At 41.6% G+C, this 21,945-nt stretch overlaps 2 protein-coding genes across 7 annotated transcripts in view; both read right to left on the bottom strand.

Annotated features, from left to right (window-relative positions):
• PKIG (cAMP-dependent protein kinase inhibitor gamma) overlaps positions 1–21,945 on the bottom strand; it is a 389,802-nt gene that overhangs the window by 133,810 nt on the left and 234,047 nt on the right. The gene's annotated exons all lie outside the window — the stretch shown is intronic.
• The window catches only part of HNF4A (hepatocyte nuclear factor 4 alpha), an 83,479-nt gene continuing 63,706 nt past the window's right edge, over positions 2,173–21,945 (bottom strand). For 4 of the 5 annotated variants that reach the window (XM_069953617.1, XM_069953618.1, XM_069953616.1 and 1 more), the window contains 9 exons: positions 15,192–15,366; positions 14,480–14,574; positions 10,694–10,800; positions 7,942–8,097; positions 6,247–6,334; positions 4,859–5,011; positions 4,509–4,745; positions 3,918–4,043; positions 2,173–3,698 (listed from right to left, as the gene is read on the bottom strand). In XM_069953617.1, the coding sequence (XP_069809718.1) occupies positions 3,556–3,698; positions 3,918–4,043; positions 4,509–4,745; positions 4,859–5,011; positions 6,247–6,334; positions 7,942–8,097; positions 10,694–10,800; positions 14,480–14,574; positions 15,192–15,366 (1,280 nt within the window). In that variant the 3' untranslated portion in view covers positions 2,173–3,555. The remainder of the gene's footprint in view (positions 3,699–3,917; positions 4,044–4,508; positions 4,746–4,858; positions 5,012–6,246; positions 6,335–7,941; positions 8,098–10,693; positions 10,801–14,479; positions 14,575–15,191; positions 15,367–21,945) is intronic. The other variant, XM_069953620.1, reaches the window with a different exon arrangement.

The following is a 21,945-nucleotide window of genomic DNA, read 5'->3' on the forward strand; positions in this document are numbered from 1 at the left end:
CTCAGTGTACAGGAGCAGGGACTCATGTTAAAAAGAGTCCTTGTTCCTGTAGGTACTGAATTGTAAGGTATACACTATGGGGGAGATTTATCAAACTTGGTGTAAAGTGAAACTGGCTCATTTGCCCCTAACAACCAATCAGATTCCACTTTTCATTTCTCACAGACTCTTTAGAAAAAGAAAGGTGGAATCTGATTGGTTGCTAGGGGCAACTGAGCCAGTTTCACTTTACACCATGTTTGATAAATCTTCCCCTATATGCCGCCACACTCATTTGGATGAAATAAGTGTCTATGCATACAGCACTCACTTGTGGTTGACAATAGACTTTCACCACTCATCATAAAGGAGCAGGGACTCCTGTCTATAACAGGCGTCCCTGCTCCTGTATCCTATATACCCAAAACGAATCCCAGAAAATTCCAACTCAGATAAATCTGAATTTTGGTGGGAAATTCTGAGTGAAATTAAGTCTTACTTATTTCTAGTTATCACTTTATAAAATGGGAATAGCCCTTTAACATCTGGCCATCTCAGTATTGTGTCTTCAACAGTGAAGCTTTGGTCAACGACTAGTGGCTGAGGTCATTTGACACACCTACATGATAAAAAAAAAACTTTAAGGTGACCCAAGTAATGAGTGAAGCAGGAGCAAAAACACAATCTAAAGAGTAGTTAATTATTTAAAAGGTTCGGGAAACCCCTTTAAGCTACATTTTCATGATGATGGACAACCCCTTTAAGAAATGACATCAGTGCTATAAAGTTCTGGCTGTAGATAAGGCTCAGCTATTACAGATAGTTAGTAGTCACTCTGCAGTTAAGATAACACCTGATCTGTGCTGTATCAGCATTGCCACGTCTTCATCTTATTTACTTCAGCAAGTTGTTTACAGCTGCAGCACATGCGACGCTCACATCGCTTTCCTGGGCTATAAAGATAATAGGAGTATTACGTTGGTCAATGGGAGTTGTTATGCCGGAGCCATAGTGGGTCTAATAGGAAAAGTCGTGACAAATTTTGAATTCAAGGAGGCCCATACATATTCTCTGTTGGGTTATATAGGTGTCATAGAGGAGGGGTCCTATCTATTAGATGATAGAGAAGCTGAAAGGAGCATCTCCAATGGACTGTTTGTTTGTCCATTCATTTGAATAGGTGCTATGTAATACTACATTCTGCCTGCAGTGGCCGCTGCAGAGTAAGAGCTGTACAGTCAGTCATGCTAACAAGAGCAGACCCTCCCCATTTATCAGATTATTTAGATCATTACTGATATTATTCATATTGAGCGACAGTTTTATCCTTTGTCTCATGATGCTACAATGCCTGTATAGGCGAATAGGTGCACATTTGTATATATGTATATACTGAGTTATATAGGTGCACATATGTGCATATGTATATAATGAGTTATATTTCGTAGTCCTTATGTATGTATGCACATTGGTATATAGGTGCATATGTGTGTGTGAATATATACTGAGTTATATTTATTAATGCTCATGTATTATATGTGTGCACACTGGTAGATAGGTTTGTGTGTGTGTGCGTTTGCATATATATATATATATATATATACTGAGTTATATGTATTAATTCGCATGTATCATATGTGTGCACACTGGTATAGGTTTGTGTGTGGGTGTGTGGGTGTGTGTGTATGTGTGTGTATATATATATATATATATATATATATATATATATATTATATATATATATATATACATAACAAGTTATATATATTAATGCTCATGTATTATATGTGTGCACACTTGTATATAGGTCCATACGTGTGTATATATACTAAGTTATATTTATTAATGCTCATGTATTATATGTGTGCACATTGGTATATTGGTTCATATCTATGTGTGTGTATATGTATATAGGTCCATACGTGTGAGTTTTATTTAGTAATGCTCATGTATTATATGTGTGCACACTGGTATATAGGTCCATACGTGTGAGTTATATTTAGTAATGCTCATGTATTACAGTATATGTGTGCACACTGGTATATAGGTCCATACGTGTGAGTTATATTTAGTAATGCTCATGTATTATATGTGTGCACACTGGTAGATAGGTCCATACGTGTGAGTTATATTTAGTAATGCTCATGTATTATATGTGTCAACATTGGTAAAAGAAATCACAGACAACTCCCATACAAAACATGTCATTTATTTGTTTACGACAACCTATGAGCGGGAAAAGAAAATTCTTCTCCTGTAAATTACTGAACACACAAAATATACAAACCTCTAATAGAACTCAATGGAAGGACACGTGGGAAGAGGCCGAATGACGTCCCTTTCTAATAAAACCCACGATAGTTCACAAATTGTAAAATTTTCAGGAATCAGTCAAATGTACAGAAATAATTTACACAGTGCATTCATTGAGGGGAAATAAATTACTGAGGATATCACATATCTACACGGTGGTACAACGTAGCTGGATGTGGTTACAGGGTGACAAATCGCTGACCCTATGATGCTCAGCCAGATGCCCCGCCTATATAATTTTACACAACATTGTATGGTGTATATATAATTCTATTTCTTGGCAGTGAAATTATTATACAATATAAACAATGGACAGTTTATATTTAGCCTACTCAAATAAACATATTAATCAAAAATCCACAACCTATTCTACACTGTAGTACTCAAAACAGCCTGTGGTGGTGCTAAAGAGGGAGTTTTGGTCAGTGCGAAGACCTCTCCACCCGTAGGTTGTAAAAAGTACTACACTATGCAAACAAAACGTAAAAATAACAGTAGTTTTCGATACAGAGGTCAATTTGGGAAGACTATTTCACAGTATAAGGCATAAATAACTGTTTTGACTAATATATAATTTGCCACACAGACATATGTAAAGGCAAATCGAGAACAGGGAGCGTCAGATATCTGATTAACCCCTTTCATTGCATTATAACTTTTCCTATAAAAATGCATAAGTCTCTACTTTGAATGGTTTTACCAGGATTATAATAGGTCTGTGTTTTTGCTTTCTCAGATGTAGCACCACTCATAGGTTGTGTGTGGTATTGCAACTGAATGGCTGTAATGTGTAATACCAGACATGGCCTATGGATAAAAGTGGGACCATTTCTGCAAAAAAATGTTTTCATCTAATTCTGGAACATCATCTGGACCATGTCAGCAGAGGCTGACATTTTGCTAACCCAACCAACATCAGTGTGGTCTTCACAGACATGACAAGGCTCAGCTTGAAGAAGCCATCTTCCTAGGATCTAAGCAACGTGTCCACTTTATAGGCAAAAATGACTTAGTACACAAGAAAAATACAACATACTGCATCTATGTAATTGACTATGTCCATGTATAAAAGGTTCCAGATGCTAAGGTACAAAAAGAAAAATCCAAAAATGTTAAACTATACAAAAATATTAGACGGAAGGAGTCGCGCGGCAGCCATGATGGCCCGGTTTCTAGTCTCTGCAGGCAGTGGCTATGGCTTTTTTTTGTGCTTCCAGTCTTTTAGTCCATATTTTTTTTCCAGTCCTATTACATGTAGGTAAGTTACATGGCTTCCTGTTTGGTGATGGTGGGTTGTGGAATGGAAGTCGGCTGTTTGGGTAAGGCAGTGATGGCTCCGTGGACAATTTTATATTGCTCGGCCCCCGAGCCTGCTGGTGGAGATGGTTGTGGGGTCTCTGGGGTGGCTGGAAAGCAAAATATGTTCAATATCAATCAAAATGGCTAAAAAAAAATTGATGATCTCCATTCTGTGGTTTTCTAGCTGTTGCAAATTTACAGTTCCCAGCATGCCCCGACAGCCTTTGACTCTCAGGACATTCTGGAAGTTGTAGTTTTACATGAGATGGAGGGCTACAGTTTGAGGAGCACTGGTATAAAAGACTGACTGACTTTCATATACTCACACATCTGTCCATTGTGGAGTTGGGCAGGTACGGCACTATTGGCCACTATGACATTCGTTGCTAGATGCTCCTGAACAAGATGGGGGTGAAGCGAGTGATGGGAGTGGGGGGCTTCATTCGCTGAACCTGTCATATGCCAAAATAAAATGATAAAATTGGTAAATCCTTATATATATATATATATATATATCTCATGGCACCTGCTCCCTAGTGTTATCTACCTCATGCACCCATGGTATTGGAAAGTGATGGATTATAGGAAGATTTTATCTGATTGCAGAGTCTGGTGGTTTAGGGACGGGGCAACAATTTGGGCAAGCATGATCTATCCGGAAGCCCACTGTTGCTCAAGGGCCCAGTCAGTCAGTCATGGTAAAATGACAAGCAATAAGGCCGCCATGCACTTATGCACAGAGCTAGTCCCTTTCACCAGCAACAACCCCTAAAAAAGGCATCTGCATTGGTTGTGAACTATAACGAATAGACTGACCTCAAAAATTTTTTGACAACTTGATGAAAGAGGTTGTGTTTGTATGCTACCTAATCATAATTTCTGGTTTAGGATTTCCCCACCCTTGAAGGTGTACTGACCTCCTAATAGCATCTCCTGCAGTAAGTTATCAATCTTGGCCATTCCAAAGAGTTTGACAAACTGGATCTGCTCGATCATCTGCCATGTAATGCTCTGCAGGGTTGGCAGCAACAGGAGCAGTTCCCCGAACCTTCCCCGAGAGTCGTACTGCCGGTCGTTGATGTAGTCTTCCAGGCTGACCTGGACCTGGTACCTCATCCTCTTGATTTTTGTGGGGTCACTTAATCCTTTGGCATCTGGAAACATGAGAAAGACAAGAATACATCATTGTATAAGTAAGGTTGGAATCTGATTGAATAACCTTCTTTTTTTAAGAATTAAGAGTTCACAAGCCGAGCATTGCACTTACCAGGATCAAAAAATATGATAGCCTTGAGGCAAGCGTATTCATTGTCGTCGATCTGGAGGTCCTGGAATGGAAGAACTAACTCATCGAGGATCCTGACTGCCACCCGTCCCACTTCAAGTTCTGAACAGTTTCTTGGCACCACGCGGTCATTACCTGTGATAAAATATAGAATGGATTAATTGAATTATAGTCAACAGCTGTGGGTAAACTAATCTCCTTGTGAATACTCTCAAAGACCTTTAAGGAGAGTTACTGGTCATGGAGATCAGCTTCAGGGATGTGAAGACCCTAGTGACTATTCTCCTGGATCTATAAGAATCAAGGAAGTGACAGGTCATGGAGATCAGCTTCGGGGATGTGAAAGTCCTAGTCACTGCTCTCCTTGAGCTCTTTTGGTGACTGGTAATGGAGGGCAACAAGTATAGGGATGTGAAGGTCCTAGTGACTGCTCCTTTTAAACTTAAGAATCCTGAGTGATTTTAGTAATGGAGGAGAACAGCTACAGGGATGTGAACTGTATAGCACATGTTCTCCAAAAACTCTAAGAACTCATGGATGGCAAGTCCCCAGTGACTGCTGTCCTGGATCAACAAGAGAAATCTGAGCAGAACTATTCAGAACAGTTCATGTATCTATGTTTGTCCCCCGGTTTAGGCTTCAATGCCATTTGGGGGTCTTGAAAACCTGAGTGACAGCATCTACTAGAGCAGTCACTGCACCCATAACCCATTGGAAGTTTTCTAACTTCATAACTCAAATACTTAAAAGTTATTTCGATCTTGGTATCGATGGAAGAAATAAGCTTTTTGCTAATATAGGACTTTATCTTTAGTATGTTCTATATAATCTAATTCAGTTCCTATCATCTAGATTTTCCATAATCATCAGAAGGGCCGTATACAGACGTAATCATCGATATATAGCCGCTACATCATAAATCTATAAGGCCAGTGTAGCGGCAGCCCCTTGTATGTAGACGTCTTGATGAGTCTGGCCTTTCCTATGGTGAGTGGGCTGCTTATCAGCGCAGGGTCACTAATGTTTAACACATAATGATGTCTCCCATTATCTGGGGGTGTTGCAGGGTTTGCTATCTTAACGACATGCCATAAACATGATGTCAAGAGCTCGGTATTTGTCACAAACAGTAACCTGGAGACTGAGATGTCCAGGTAATAGTGTAGGAGGGGAACTGTTCAGGTATGGGACACTAGAAGGCACTATGTTGCATTGGTTTGTAAATTTCTGAGTAGATTGAGGGTCACTCTAACAAATCCCAGAAGTCAGCAAAACATTAAACAGTCAGTAAATAGATCACCCCATTGCCTGCCTAGATAGATAGATAGATAGATAGATAGATAGATTACTATTATGTTATTGTCACCCACCGAGGAGTAAAACATCCTTGTAAATCATTGACCTCTTTGCAGCTCCCAGAAGTAAGTGCTCGCCTGCATGTGCACGTAACAGCGCCACCTAGGAACAAAAAGTTATAATGTAAGAAAAAGTGCTCAGTCTGATTGATGTAGATGACACAGTTCAAGTGAGTCGACGAAAGCGCAGAGAGAGTTGTCTTGTCAGTCAGGCGATATAGTGTTGGATTGATGAGGCGACCCACCATGAGGTCAGTCATCCCACCTGTGGACACTAGGCGGTAGCAGTGAGCGACTTTGCTTGCCCCAAGTAAGTTGTTCCTTAACCAGGATTTAATAAAGCTTGGCCATCAACAGAAGAAGTTAAAAATGAATAGGATGAGCCGAATCTCTCACTCTGTTAACCATTGTTACTGTCCCCAGGTTAAACATCAAAGGTTCCTGAGGACAGAGAGGTTAATGACTGGACGGGTGAAGCGCTGGACGGCCTTGTGAAGGACAGGCCTGGAGAACGGGTGTCAGCCAGTAGTGGTCATTACAAATACCACAGAGTCATGCAGGAAAGACAATGGAAAAAGGGGTGGCCGCCCTAATACTACTGGCATACACCACGCAGAGTATTTTTGTCTCACTAATGCACACAGTAATGTCACATTGGTTGGATGATCCACAAAGGTGATTGTGCAGGAATAATACGAGTGATATCACAGTACAGGGATAATGTGCACAATGATACCTCAGTACAGGAATAATGCACATAGTAATGTACAGAATATAGTATACAGTGGTGTCAGAATAGTTGGACAGTGCACACAGTCAGGTTACTGCTCAAAGATAAAAGTGATGTCAGTACAGGAATAACTCTCACTATGACATTACAGTAATGGAATAATGCACACAGTAATGCCACAATAGTTGGATAGTGCCCACAGGATAATACAGGAAGTGATGTCACTATAGAGGGATAATGCACAACATAATGTCACAGTACAGGGATAATGTACACAGTAATGTCACACTACATGAATAGAGCACAAAGTAATGTCAAAGGGCTGGCATAATGCACACAGTATTGTCATAGTACTGCGATAATGCACATAGTGATGCCACAACACAGGGGAAAATGCACACTGTGATGTCACAAAAATGGAATAATGCAGATTGCAGACAATGCAACAATACAGCATAAGGCCATGTTCATACAACGTAAAAATAAGGGCAAAATACGTCCGTACGGCCTGAAATAAAGTATATGATGATTTTTTCAGGCCGTATTTGTCCTAATACAGATGTATTTTGCCCTTATTTTTACACTGTGTGAACATGGCCTAACACCACATTTAAGGCTGGATTCACACTACGTTCAACTTATCTGTTTTTATTTGGTTACTTTTAACATACAGAAAAACGTAGTCAACCCTATTTTTAAATATGTTAAAAAAAAACAAAGCATCCGTTTTGATTCTTTTTTTTTTATAATGGAAGTCAATGTAAAAATGGATCCAAACGGATGGCACACAATTGCATCCGTTTTTCCATAAAACATATACGTTAAACGGATAGGAAAAACGTAGTGTGGACCCAGCCTAATTTTCTATAGTCATCACTGAGTGACAGCACCTTATATATAAGTGGTGATGGGCTCTCATAGTTGTAGTGGCTGTCATCAACTACACTGGTAAATACAGCCATGTAACTAGGTGAACCCACCTGATCATCTAGGGGAAGTTCACAGAACGCTGGGATGTATTTAGCCCATTCCACAAGGACCAGGAGCTGTTGTTTCATGGAATCGCAGACGTCTGTGATACTGGCAATCTTCTTCCCCCTGATGTCTGTACTTAACATGGAGACCGATGATGTTATCTGTAAGAGAGAGAGGCCATTTACTATGGGGTTTTCTGGTGTTTTCTGCGCCGGGCCTAAAAATGTCCCTGCAGTGCCGACAGTACGCTTATTTATGTAGAGGCGCACTGCTTCTACATAAATCCTGTGCGCACCAGTGTGTGCGCCGAGCAAACCTTCGCCAGCTGAGAGCTGGCATGAGTTTCCTTATGATTTTTCTGTGAGAAAAATGATAAATTAAGCGGACCCAGAGTCCGCACCCCTGTTCCACCCCCTCCACACACACTTCCCGCTCGCCCCTGGTGCAGCGGGCGGAAAATGGCCAGATGCGAATATTTATTCGCAAAACGGCCATTTGCGAGCCAGTTTCACCTTACACTATGTTTACCCGTATCTATCTATCTATCTCTATTGGTGCGTTTACACAGAGAGATTTATCTGACAGATTTTTGAAGCCAAAGACAGGAATGGATTTGAAAAGAGTAGAAATCTCAGTCTTTCCTTTATGACCTGTTCCTGGCTTTGGCTTAAAAAATCTGTCAGATAAATCTCTCTGTGTAAACGCACCCTATCTCTCATATCTATCTATCTATCTATCTATCTATCTATCTCTCTATCTCTCTATCTATCTATCTATCTATCTATCTATCTATCTCTCATATCTCTCATATCTATCTCTCATATCTATCTCTCATATCTATCTATCTATCTATCTCTCATATCTATCTCTCATATCTATCTCTCATATCTATCTATCTATCTATCTATCTCTCATATCTATCTCTCATATCTATCTCTCATATCTATCTATCTATCTATCTCTCATATCTATCTATCTATCTATCTATCTCTCATATCTATCTATCTATCTATCTATCTATCTATCTATCTATCTCTCATATCTATCTATCTATCTCTCTCTCATATCTATCTCTCATATCTATCTCTCATATCTATCTATCTATCTATCTCTCATATCTATCTATCTATCTATCTATCTATCTATCTATCTATCTATCTATCTATCTATCTATCTCTCATATCTATCTATCTATCTCTCATATCTCTCATATCTATCTCTCATATCTATCTCTCATATCTATCTATCTATCTATATCTATCTATCTATCTATCTATCTATCTCTAATATCTATCTATCTATCTATCTATCTATCATCTATCTATCTATCTATCTATCTATCTCTAATATCTATCTATCTATCTATCATCTATCTATCTATCTATCTATCTATCTATCTATCTATCTATCTATCTATCTCTAATATCTATCTATCTATCTATCTATCATCTATCTATCTCTCATATCTCTCTATCTATCTCTCATATCTATCTCTCATATCTATCTCTCATATCTATCTCTCATATCTATCTATCTTTCTATCTATCTATCTATCTCTCATATCTATCTATCTATCTATCTCTCTATCTATCTATCTATCTATCTATCTCTCATATCTATCTATCTATCTATCTATGTATGTCCTATCTATCTCTCTATCTATCTATCTCTCATATCTATCTATCTATCTATCTATCTATCTATCTATCTATCTATCTATCTATCTATCTATCTATCTATCAGATATATCTATCTCTCATATCTATCTATCTATCTATCTATCTATCTATCTATCTATCTATCTCCTATCTATCTATCTATCTATCTATCTATCTATCTATCTATCTACCTACATTGAAGAAGCTCCTGTTTCTGCCATTGATCAGTACAATCTGAACATCCCCCCCCCCCACCAGTTTACATATGAGGTAGATCTGGAACCAGTGCTCTGTGCTGCTGGCTATAGACCGGTCCTTGTCTCCCATTCTCACTGCTCTGTCCTGATCAATCAGTGCGCTCAGTGACACAGGTTTAAACAAACAGCCTGGAAAAACAAGGATTACTAATCAATAAGCCATGACCCGCACAATGAGGTCTGATCCAGAGGCGGCCCGGTCACTCATTTACTTATCTCAAGCGGGAGATACAGAAAGCAAACAGAAGGTCTATATAGGATAAATGTCACTATGTAGACAGCTAGCTTACAATATCATGGCCGACCATTTCCAGGGGTGGATTAACTTTACTATGGGCCCTGGGGTGTTCACCAAGCTACTGCTACTGACCATTACATCTCTGTAGCCCCCTTTCTGTATTACAGGTTGTTCTGCTGCTGTGACCTCTAACAATGTGATATAATCTGTGTGCTAAATTTACCAACAGCTCCCCCTCAGGAGAAATTAAGTACTGCACTGTTCCTATCAATGGACTCTCCGAACCTATAGAGAACAAGACCCTTAATTTGTTCTTTTCTCTAAATAATATAGGATTCAAGACTAATATACCCTTCTCTATTTTTTTTGGAATCATAGGATACTTGACAATAGATTTTACATATTAGAAAATTTTAAAGGGCTTTAAAGGGATTTAAAGAAAATGCTCTTTTACAAGGAACAGCTCCACTCTTGTCTACAGGCTGTGTTTGATATTGCAGCCCTATGTCACATAAAGTGATATTATTATAGTGACTAGTATGAAACAACAACCACAGCTCTGCTACATCTGACAACTCTAGTATAATTGCATTTAGCATTTTACCTGTTGTGATAAGACTTCCGCCTGGATTAGGACATTGATGGACGGCAGGCTGTTGTCTTCATAGCTTGACCTCCGCGTGCTTATCCGGTCTCGTTCATTCTGTACAGCTGTAATGGGGGAAAAAAGGGTTAATGTTGTGTCTGGTGCAATGGGAAATGCAAATGGGATTGTAACTCTGCACTGACAGTGAAGAGATGTAGCACCTTGGACTCAGTAAGGTGTGAAATGGGTTAATGAAGCCTGACCGACATATTATAAGATCAAAGTCAATGGACAGTTTATCCCAGGGTATGGGGTGAGACTGTACTGTAAGCCTGGTTCCCAATCCCCAGCCTGGGATTATATATCATCCTATAGATAGATGGACATCCTCTAAGGGTCTTTTACTCAACATCTTAAAGGGGTCAACTGGTTTCAGAAAGTTATATAGATTTGTAATTTACTTCTATTCAAAAATCTCATATCTTCCCATACTTATCAGCTGCTGTGTGTCCTGCAGGAAGTGGTGATTTCTTTCCAGTGTGACACTGTGCTCTCTGCTGCCACCTCTGTCCGAGACAGGAATTGCCCAAAGCAGTAGTAAAAACCCATAGTAAACCTGTACTGCTCTGGATAGTTCCTGTCTCGGACAGAGGTGGCAGCAGAGAGCACTGTGTCAGACTGGAAAGAATACCCCACTTATTCCGCCAGGTTCTATGTGAGCAGGGAGCAGTGCATTGTGGAAGCTCAGATGACTGTTATGCAAATAGAGCCGATCTGTGAAGTCATTTTGTGAAGGCATTTTACCTTCTTTTTTAAGGTGGGATTTGTTAAGAAACCCAAATTTACTACAAAATACGTAAAAGAAATTGATTTGTTGCTAATATATACAAAAGAAATTATTAACATTATAAGGCTGTGTTCACACAAGGTACGAACAACGGCCATTGTTGTTCTGAAAACTGCATTGAAATCAATGCAGAACGGGCCAAAATAATTGATATGTTAATTATTTCCATGGCTGTAATGCACAACAGCCATTGTTGCACTGAAAATTGCATTAAAAACAATGCAGAACGGATGGAAATAATTGACATGTCAAATATTTCCACGGCGGTAGAGGACAGTGGCCATTGTTCAATACATTGTATGAACAACAGCCGATGTTTGCATTGACTTCAATACAACACATTTTTTTATGGCAAGAACTGCCGTTATTTTCAATTAAAACAACGGACGTTCTTGTCATAAAGAATATGTTGTGTGAACATAGCCTAAAGTTGAAGTTTACTTTAAATGTCGATGCCTGGTATAATCACAGATGATTTCGCCCTGATGGCCCCAAAGCCCCCTGTAAGCATATTCCAAGGAAGGGAATGGAAGACGCACAACCTGGGTCATCGGACAGGAAACCTAAGTGTCAGTGATGCTCAGTGACCTTTACCCTCTATCAAAACAGTGGGCTCACCCTCAGCTGAGCACCATTCTCCAATTTACTTTCTAGGTTACTTTCTCATGATTTCAAGATCTTTTTCATGGGTCCTTCCATAAGTGAATAAGACCAGAGGTTATACTAGATGACTGTCACATGGCCAGTAAGCCTACCATGGAGGATCTCATTGAACTCCAGTCCGGCTGCTGGGATCCTGAGATTAATTGTTGTATCAAACTGGCAAATCCATATATATATATATATATATATATATGGAACCTCCTTTATATAGGAGAACTGATCCAACACACAGCCATGGTCTCGATAAGGCCTGGACCGCCAGGTGTTATACCTGTAAGTAAATATTAATTTAGCGTGTAATAGTGTCAGAGTTTATGCGGGGTTAACTAAGGAAACGTTCAGTGTTTGCTAAGTGACTGGCGCTCATAAAGTGATTATGTAATAGAAATACTGGCACAGTGATTTTCCCATAATGCACAGTGACCATATATTAATCCTGCAGTATTGGGCATACATGACAACATCAGCCCCCCATTCTCATAGTAATGCCATTGAAATGTATGGAAGCCTAAGCAGAGAGAATTTTCATTCCTAGCCCCCCCCCCCCCAGTCATTGGGTACATGGGATACACCCATGTTCTATAGCACAGAAGGTCACATGCTGCAGAATGGCCCCGAAATATTTGCACGGTGTCCACCGGTCAGGGACCTAATGTTAAATCTATTGAACATTAACAGAAGTGAAAATATAGGTAAATATAAGATATGAGAAACAGACTAAGAATTGCAGAGCTATAGGTTATCCGAAATATCACATTGTGCTGACCCCCCCCCCCAGTGTTAGTGTGTCATTGTCCTATAACGCAAGTGTTAGTGTGTCACTGTCCTATAACGCAAGTGTCAGTGTGTCATTGTCCTGTAACTGGTGTCAGCGTGTCACTGTCCTGTACCCCAAGTGTCAAGGTGTCACTGTCCTGTAACTGAAATGCCAGGGTGTCATTATCCTGTACCCCAAGTCTCAGCTTGTCATTGTCCTGTACCCTAAGTGTCAGTGTGTTAATGTCCTGTACCCCAAGTGTCAGTGTTATTATCCTGTACCTCATGTGTCAATATGTTACTGCCTTGTACCCCAAGAGTCAGTGTGTCATTGTCCTGTATCCCAAGTGTCGGTGTCATTGTCCTGTACCCCAAGTGTCAGCATGTCACTGTCCTGTGTCTCAGGTATTGTATGACAATGAATGAGGAGTCCCTGTCAGTGTGTCAATGTTCTGTGACCCCAAGGGTCAGCATGCAATGTTCTGGGACTTCCAGAACAATGCCAAGCTGGTAACTTAGACATTAGAACATACAGTCCCAGGACATGATCTGTCAATCTGCCATGTGGAGTCCTAGCTCTTCTTTTGCTATTGATCTAGGATGCCAAGGCAAAATGTTCCTAACAGGTGTACAGCATGTGTGGCAAAGAAGGCCCACTATCAACAGTGAAAGTGGTCATTGAGATTTACAGAGCACATAATATGCCTGCCATTAAAACATCCAATCTACTAGCTGACCCACCTTACCATGACATCCAAAGGTGAGGCTTTTGTCTCTAAAGGCCCCCAAACACTTTAAACAACTGACGGCTGCCAGTCCACCCATACACAGGAACATTCAGCACAGCAGAGGGTTCCTGAGTCCTCTACGGGGAGGGGTTACCACCGCAGGAGCGCTCTAGCTGTAGTTTTCTCTCTCTAGACAAATTATTGGCTGTGATTTTCCATCCACCGCCAACATCATCTCTTGGTGGTTGTTCAGGGTGGCCCCATACACCCTACATTAATGGCTGAATCCACCGGGATCGGCAGGTTTGGCCGATCAAAGTCAAAAGCCCCTATTACACGGGGCAACATAGAGGAGCAAACGAGCACTGTCAACGCTCGTTTGCTCCTTGTTCCCTGCTCGCTGCCACCGCTATTACACGCCCCGACAGCCAGCGGGTAAGTGCAGGGGAGGCCGCAGGGAGCTGTGGGGGGGCTTACCGGGTTATCGCTAGATTGTCCGGGCAGCCCATAAAGGATAGCGGCGTTCTGCTACCGCCTCTTGTAGCAGATCATTGCTATCTAAACTGTTTGTCTTTCAACAAGTTGAAAGACAAACTACTGCAACGATCAGCCGACATCGTTCATGTCGGCTGATCGTTGCCTCCTATTACACGGAATGATTATCGTCCGAATACGGCTTATAATCGTTCCATGTAATAGGGCCTTTAGATGTATGGGGACCTTAAGTAGACATTTCCTTTAGTTTAGTCCGTTATTTGGGGGTACTATTAAAGGGCCATTGGAGAAGGCTTAGCAAAAAGTATCCCTCACCTTCTTTCTTCATGCCAGCCCGGAAACACTTCTTTAACCTGCAGTATCGACACTGGTTCCTCTTGTCCTTATCGACCACACATTGTCTATTAAACCTGAAATGAGAAGATGAAGGTGGAGTTGTTACATATCGAAGTAGAGTCTACTTTAAAGGTCCCTGTTAAGAGGGGACTGGATAACCATCTAAAGTCCATGGGGCATGACTTTTCTTCTCTCATGAGACTGTCCGTCAGTAGTTTATCCCCTGCACTCAGAAGATTTCATGTGTATGGTGGCCATGGATGTCTTACAGCTATCCTATGTGTAGGGCCAGTTTTTTGGAAAGTAGTGAAGGTCCAGACCCATTGGCTCCTCCACCTTCTAGGATGTATCTATAAATTATCATAAGATCCCTCTTGAGTTTGTTTCATATTAGCTACAAAAATCACAGCAGTAGGATCCAACAGGTTACACCATGTTTCCCACGCATGTTACTCTTCAGTTTACAGGAATGTGAGAACAGTCAGAGGTGTCCATAACTCCACCTCATTTCTGAGTGACACATAATAAAATTCTATTGTCGGAAAAATCACTTAAAGGTAAGCTCCAGCACAGACTGGAGTGTCCCATTGATCGATTTATTAGAAAACCCTAATGAATTTACAAGAGCATCTCAGTGCCTCACCTACTTATTGATTAACCCATTGTGGTTGAGTAAATTGCTCAACCCTACCTGCATGAGTACATGTGGTTCTTTCTGACGCTTCTTCTGAAGAACCCTTTGCATCCATCGCAGCTGGAAGCCCCGTAATGTTTTCCTGTTGCTCGGTCACCACAAATTGCACACAAGGAGTTAACACCGATACTGTTTCCAGCATTGAGATTGGTCACTTCTGAGGGTGAAGTATCTGAAGGCACATAAAGAGTTACCTTGGTTAATAGTCACATACATCCTTATTACTCATCATGAAATATATGGTCACATATGGGTCAACACTTCTAGGGAATCTAAGTAATATTACAGATCCTTGTTTTTGTGGAGGCCATCATTGTGCCAGAAAGCTGGTCAGAAAGTGTCCTGTTGTATATCCAGTGATCAACTGAAATCTTTGGAGGAGGCGGAATTGTTTAACTGCTCTGCAGCACCTCCACAGGTGATTTTGAGTATCACACGATTACCATTAAAATCAATGGGCTGTCCCTGTGGAGCATGCTGGGTATTGGATCCTCCAGACTAAAAAGAGGTTCACGCCACTATTCTGCTCTCTGTCATAAATATGTTATAAAACTAGGATGCCAAACATATATGTGCTTGGACAAGCACCAGCTGCATTGACTCTAATGGCTTGAACCTAGTCAACTAGTGAATAAGTTTGAGTGATTTCCCACATGTATAAGTGTATTTACTAAGACTCAAAAGCATGGAGTCCATAGGGTCTTCTAAACCAGAGAACCACTCAGGTTTGCTTGAATGGGAACTATTGCACAAAAATAGTGCAACCATAGAGGAGGAGCCAACAGTTGCAATGGGACAAGAGGAAGATGGTGGCCCCTAACTCAGATTAGTCCATGCTTCTACCCCATGTGCAGCTACAAGGTATGAGACATGAACACGCACTAGACCCTCAAGACCCAGCACATGTACCAACTAGGGGCCCCATTATGAGGCTTCTAAAATGTACTCTTCTATATTGTTTTGAAAAAATGCAGACAATTTCATGTTTGAGAACCTTTGTAACAGTTCTATAAATGCCGCAATTTTATTACCCACGAATCAACAAACTCCAGAAAGAAAAGAAAAAAAATAACAGGCCGCACCCTAAATCAGTGCAGCCGTAAGCTGTCATCAACTTTCACTATGCAACACCCTGCAGAACAATCACATATCATGCAGATTACATGTAAAAATTAACCAAGGCGAAGAAACGGTATGGAAAGACAATGGGCAAACACAACGTGCAGATACCAGTCCATGCCATCTGACTGAAAATAATAGCCTGCGGGGTAAGGCTTATCAATGATGGCAGCATAAGCACTGGCATTGTATGACCCACCATAGGAAACTTTCACCTCTTTTAGAAACCATTCTCTCTTTCAGAGCATCCACCAATGTATCAGATAAACCACATTGGTGGGCCCCTCCTTCTTTGACCAACAAATGATCTAATGTGTATGGGCAAGACTCATTTACACTCTTTTAGATGCCAATTAAGCAATTAAATACTGTAGACCATGTTGGTGGATCCCTTCTTTTTGACAGGATCCACTAATGGTCTATTGTGCATGGGCAAGGAACCTAGACACTCTTGGATACCATGTTAGTAGATCCTTCATTTAGAAGATACACCAATCGTTAAGGTGCATGAGGAAGAGCTGCCAATTGTTGGGTTGGACACATTTGGTGGGAAAGCAGATAAACCATGTTGGTATATCCCTTTGTATATTCTTTGCCAAGGTCTTACGTGCATGTGGAAATAGATCGAAGCTCTTTTTGTGTCCACTTTTCACTTACGATCAGATACATCCTGTTGGAGGAACCTTGGCAGGAACCACTACTAAGGTGGCCAAAAACTTTCCTTAGCTGAAGGCCAAATGAATATTTGGCCTACAGCTGCCCGAGAGTTAGAGTTAATGGTTGGGTTTGGCTGACATGTGCCTATGATATATGGGGGGGGGGCATTAGTTCTCTTTTGAGTAAAAATGACTATACCCTATCGAATTTAATACACAGGATTGGCTTTGTTTTTGTAGGTAAGACAGAGATAAGGAAGATATGTTTCCTTTTATTTTATTGTATACACGTGGGTGTCTTAGTCAGGGACAATAGTTTCCATGTTGCAAAATACGGAATTGCTCAAGGATCTATCTCATGTGACTTTCCTGTTCTTGTAAAAGGGGTAACATAATATAAGGCCACCACCCACATAAAAATCAGTGTAACAATGTGATTACATTATTATACTATTATTATTTTTTTTATTTTTAGACTAGTCCTATACTGAAAATGGCTACCAGGGTGTTGTTCTCTTACAGATAGCCTATGTTTGCTCATAGCTTCAGTATATATCTAAAGGGGGTTGTAGACATTCTTAAGTTAAGTGGTTTACTTATGTTGAGTGGACATCTTAGAGATAACCCTAACCTTGTCCTATCTTTAACAAGATACCAGTTGTAATTCTTTATAAACAGGTAACATAGTATCTTCAGTACTTGTTATCCTGATGGTTGTCACTCTCTGAAGGACCTGGGAAATAGACAACCCGTTGATTTTAATGGAAAATATGCAATACTTAATTTCACCTGAGGTGGCACTGTAGGGGAACTGCATGGCTTGTACAATTCATCTGTAAATTACAGCTGAGGGTTCCTAAAGCAGGACAACCACTAAAGCTGGTCATGCATATACCTCAGCTACACACCTTAACTCCCCCATAAACATAAGCATGGGATATGGACAAATTCATGATTATTAAGGTATCTCAAGTAACCCCAAGTGAATGAATCAAAAATTGGGCTTGTTCAATAGCCAAGCACTATCCTGTGTAGGTGGTAAGTTATGCCCTTTTAAAGGGGAACTATAAGCAGGTTAGACAAATCTAACCTGCTGAGAGACCCCTATAGCACCCGGGACACTGAGGAGGAAGGTGTATGTAATCTTTCTCCCCGGCCCCAGTCCCACACTGTTAGGCTATGTTCACGTAAGTTCCGTGGAAATTCCCACGGAACTTACGTAGTGCTGCCTTCTAAAGAAATCCTGGCCGGAGTTTATACACATAGTATACACTCCGGCCGGGATCCCTAGCCGGCCACACACAGTGTGTGAACATAGCCCTAACGTATAATGGGAATGCGCGGCCAACTATGGTGCTGAACTGCACTTGTAGCCTCCGATCGGACAATTTAAAGGGGTTATCCAGCGCTACAAACACATGGCCACTTTGTTTCAGAGACAGACCCACTCTTGTCTCCAGTTTGGGTGACGTTTTGTAATTCAGTTCCTTTGAAGTGAATGGAGCTTAATTGCAAACCAACTTAATTCAACTTTTCTGTAAATTACTAGGACTTGTTGTGAAATAGGCAGACATACTGTAGTAGATAATGCAATACACCTAGCAAGGAACTCTGAATCTGTAGAACTTTTTAAAGGCTAATAATTTCAGAAGAAATCCTTTGTTCTGTGTGAAAGGAAACTTAAAGGGGTAGTGCGGCGCTAAAAAATTATTCACAGAATAACACACATTACAAAGTTATACAACTTTGTAATGTATGTTTTGTCTGTGAATCGCCCCCTTCCCCATGTCCCACCACCCCCGACCCGTGTACCCGGAAGTGTGTGGTGCATTATACATTACCTGATCCGTGTCGAGGCCGTATGCCATCTTGTGCCAAACGTCATCTTTGGAGGCACGGCCAAATCGCTGCCGCCGTCCCCCCTCCACCGCGTCATAACTGTGCTCAGCCGCGATTGGCGACCCCAGGCTTTTCTGTGGCAGCCATTTTGTGACAATGACATCATCGAGAGGGAAACTGGTCTAAGCCCTGTTAGGCCAGCCTCCCTTTGTCAGATGACTCAGGTTGCTCAGCTCTGATTGGCTGAGCAAGCTGTAAGCCATCGAGCAGTTTTATAGAGTCAGTTAGACATCACAGGAGACAAATTGCATCATGGGAAAGCCCAAACCAGGAAGTGAAGAAAAATGAAGACATAAACTGGAGGTTCAGGGACCTGCAAACAGCGGGAAATTCAAACGGAGACAGACCCAGGATGGATGGTAAATGTAAAAACTATGTTTATGATTGATTGATTATTTTTAATCTATCAGCCCCAGTGTTACAAGTGTTAATGGAAAAAATCATGTATTTCCTCCAGTCTTTATTTTGCTTTAAGTTGCCACAGCCGCACCTTGTAAGGCGATAAAAACAACCTAAAATGTGTGCCAAGTGGCCATATTGATATGCCAGCATACTCCACCTGTATAGTACCACATACACAAAGGCCTAGCATCATGTCCCTGGGCCCAATGCAATATAAGCACCAGGACCCTCGTACATTGAGTCCTATCTATAGGACTGCACCAACCCCATGGTTGACTGCACATTCTGCCATCTGTATGGGTACATGGCTGTACAAAAGGCCTCAGGTTCTGCAGCTAACACAGGATTTCCATGTTTTATATACCTTCGCCATGACATGAATACCACCAGCCTTACACTGTGTAGCTTCCCTTACTGCCACCAAAACAACTTTGACCCAGATTCTATAAGAAGGAGTCCTGTGATATCAGCACCAAGATGTCAGCAGCAGATCCTGCAAGGTGTGAGGTGCGGCCTCCATGGATCCTACAGCTGATCAGTTGGATTGAGATCTGGGGAATCTGGAGGCCGAGTCACTATCTTGATCTGTCTGTCATGTTCCTCCTTTCTGAATAATGTCTGCAGCGTGGCCCCCAATGCAATTACAATTTCCCGCAGCCATGAAAGGGGGGCTCGGTGTGTACAATGGTTTGGTAGGTGGTACGTGTCACAGTAACATCCACATGATGCCAGCTCACAAGGTTTCCAGCAGAACATTGCCCATCACACTGCCCCCGCCATCTTGTCATTTTCCCTTAGTGCATCCTGGTGCTGTCTGTTCAAGTAAGTAACACAGACGCACCTGGCCATCCACATTTTTGGAGAATGTGATCCATCAAACCAGGAGCCTTCTTCCATTGCTCCATGGTCCAGTTCTAATGCCCATTTGTAGACACATTTGGTGGTTCTGTGTGACTTCCTTCTATCATAGTCACCAGGACTTATACCAACACATCAATTCAAGACCTTATTGGTCACTTGCTGCCTCATATCCCACCCCAGGTGCCATTTTTACAAGATTATCTATGTTATTTCTTCACTTTTGACTAAACACAGCAAACATAGCATTTAAAGCTATAGAAGACCAAATCCTCAACTGGTGGTATAACAGATGATATAATGTTCTACTTTATCAATGAACTTTATTTGATATGTTTTGTTGACCACAGTGAACAACCATCTGTGGTGTTTCCATTAAACTCTAGGAGAAAGCTCACTCAATGTCTGTATTTCTCTAGTTGGAGCTATATACCCATGTCGCTTACTATCCATCTGGGACTGATGCAACCTTGTAACCAATTATTTATCGATTATCAGTTAGAAGTGCCCTACTTTTCTCATCGGTGAGGGTCAGACTGTAACGGGGAAGGGCACCTCAGTTGTAAGGATCCTTACTGATACAATATAAAATATATTTTTTCTCAGCTGACAGAGGTAGTACACCCTTTGAGGACCTTCATCTATTACCCAGAAACATCCCTTACTCTAGAGCAGTGTTTCTCAACCTTTTCAAGCCAAGTACCCCCATGCGACGAGATGCTCCAGCCGAGTACCCCCAAGGATGCCATCCATTAATAACATTGCCTCAGGGTAGATGCACGCGTAAGTTTCGCAGCGAAATACACTGCAATAGTCTGTACTGTTATGGCCTATGGCTCTGCATTCTCACAGAGGATTTTCATTCTGCTGCGAGAATGTAGCCACTGCCTATTTACCTTATTAGCTGCCGGCCCTTAACAGATCATGCCTATATGCCTGTACTTCCACCTGCTTCTCTAGCTCCTGGCTCACTGATTACCTGCTCAGCCAATCAGTGGTTACGGTGGGACAGTGCACTGATTGGGTGAGCAGGCCGTCAGTAAACCGGGTACCAGAGAAGCAGGTGGGATATATCCCACAGAGCTGGATATGCCCCCTGCAGCCAGATACCTCCCCCCATGTAGTCAAGAAGCCTCCTTCTATGTAGCCAGATACCTCCCCCATGTAGTCAAGAGGCCTCCTTCTATGTAGCCAGATACCTCCCCCATGTAGTCAAGAGGCCTCCTTCTATGTAGCCAGATACCTCCCCCATGTAGTCAAGAGGCCTCCTTCTATGTAGCCAGATATCTCCCCCATGTAGTCAAGAGGCCTCCTTCTATGTAGCCAGATACCTCCACCATGTAGTCAAGAGGCCTCCTTCTATGTAGCTAGATACCTCCTATGTAGTCAGATACCTCCCCCATGTAGTCAGATACCTCTTCCATGTAGTCAGATACCTCCACCATGTAGTCAAGAGGCCTCCTTCTATGTAGCCAGATACCTCCACTATGTAGTCAGATACCTCCCCCATGTAGTCAGATACCTCCACCATGTAGTCAGATACCTCCCCCTCATGTTGTCAGATACCTCCCCCATGTAGTCAGATACCTCTCCCCATGTAGTCAGATACCTCTCCCCATGTAGTCAGATACTTCTCCCCATGTAGTCAGATACCTCCCCCATGTAGTCAGATACCTCCCCCATGTAATCAGATACCTTTCCCCATGTAGTCAGATACCTCTCCCCATGTAGTCAGATACCTCCCCCATGTAGTCAGATACCTCCCGCTATGTAGTCAGATACCTCCCCCTATGTAGTCAGATACCTCCCCCTATGTA

Source organism: Dendropsophus ebraccatus, chromosome 14 (genome assembly GCF_027789765.1).
Source record: "Dendropsophus ebraccatus isolate aDenEbr1 chromosome 14, aDenEbr1.pat, whole genome shotgun sequence".
In the NCBI taxonomy this organism is placed as follows: domain Eukaryota; kingdom Metazoa; phylum Chordata; class Amphibia; order Anura; family Hylidae; genus Dendropsophus; species Dendropsophus ebraccatus.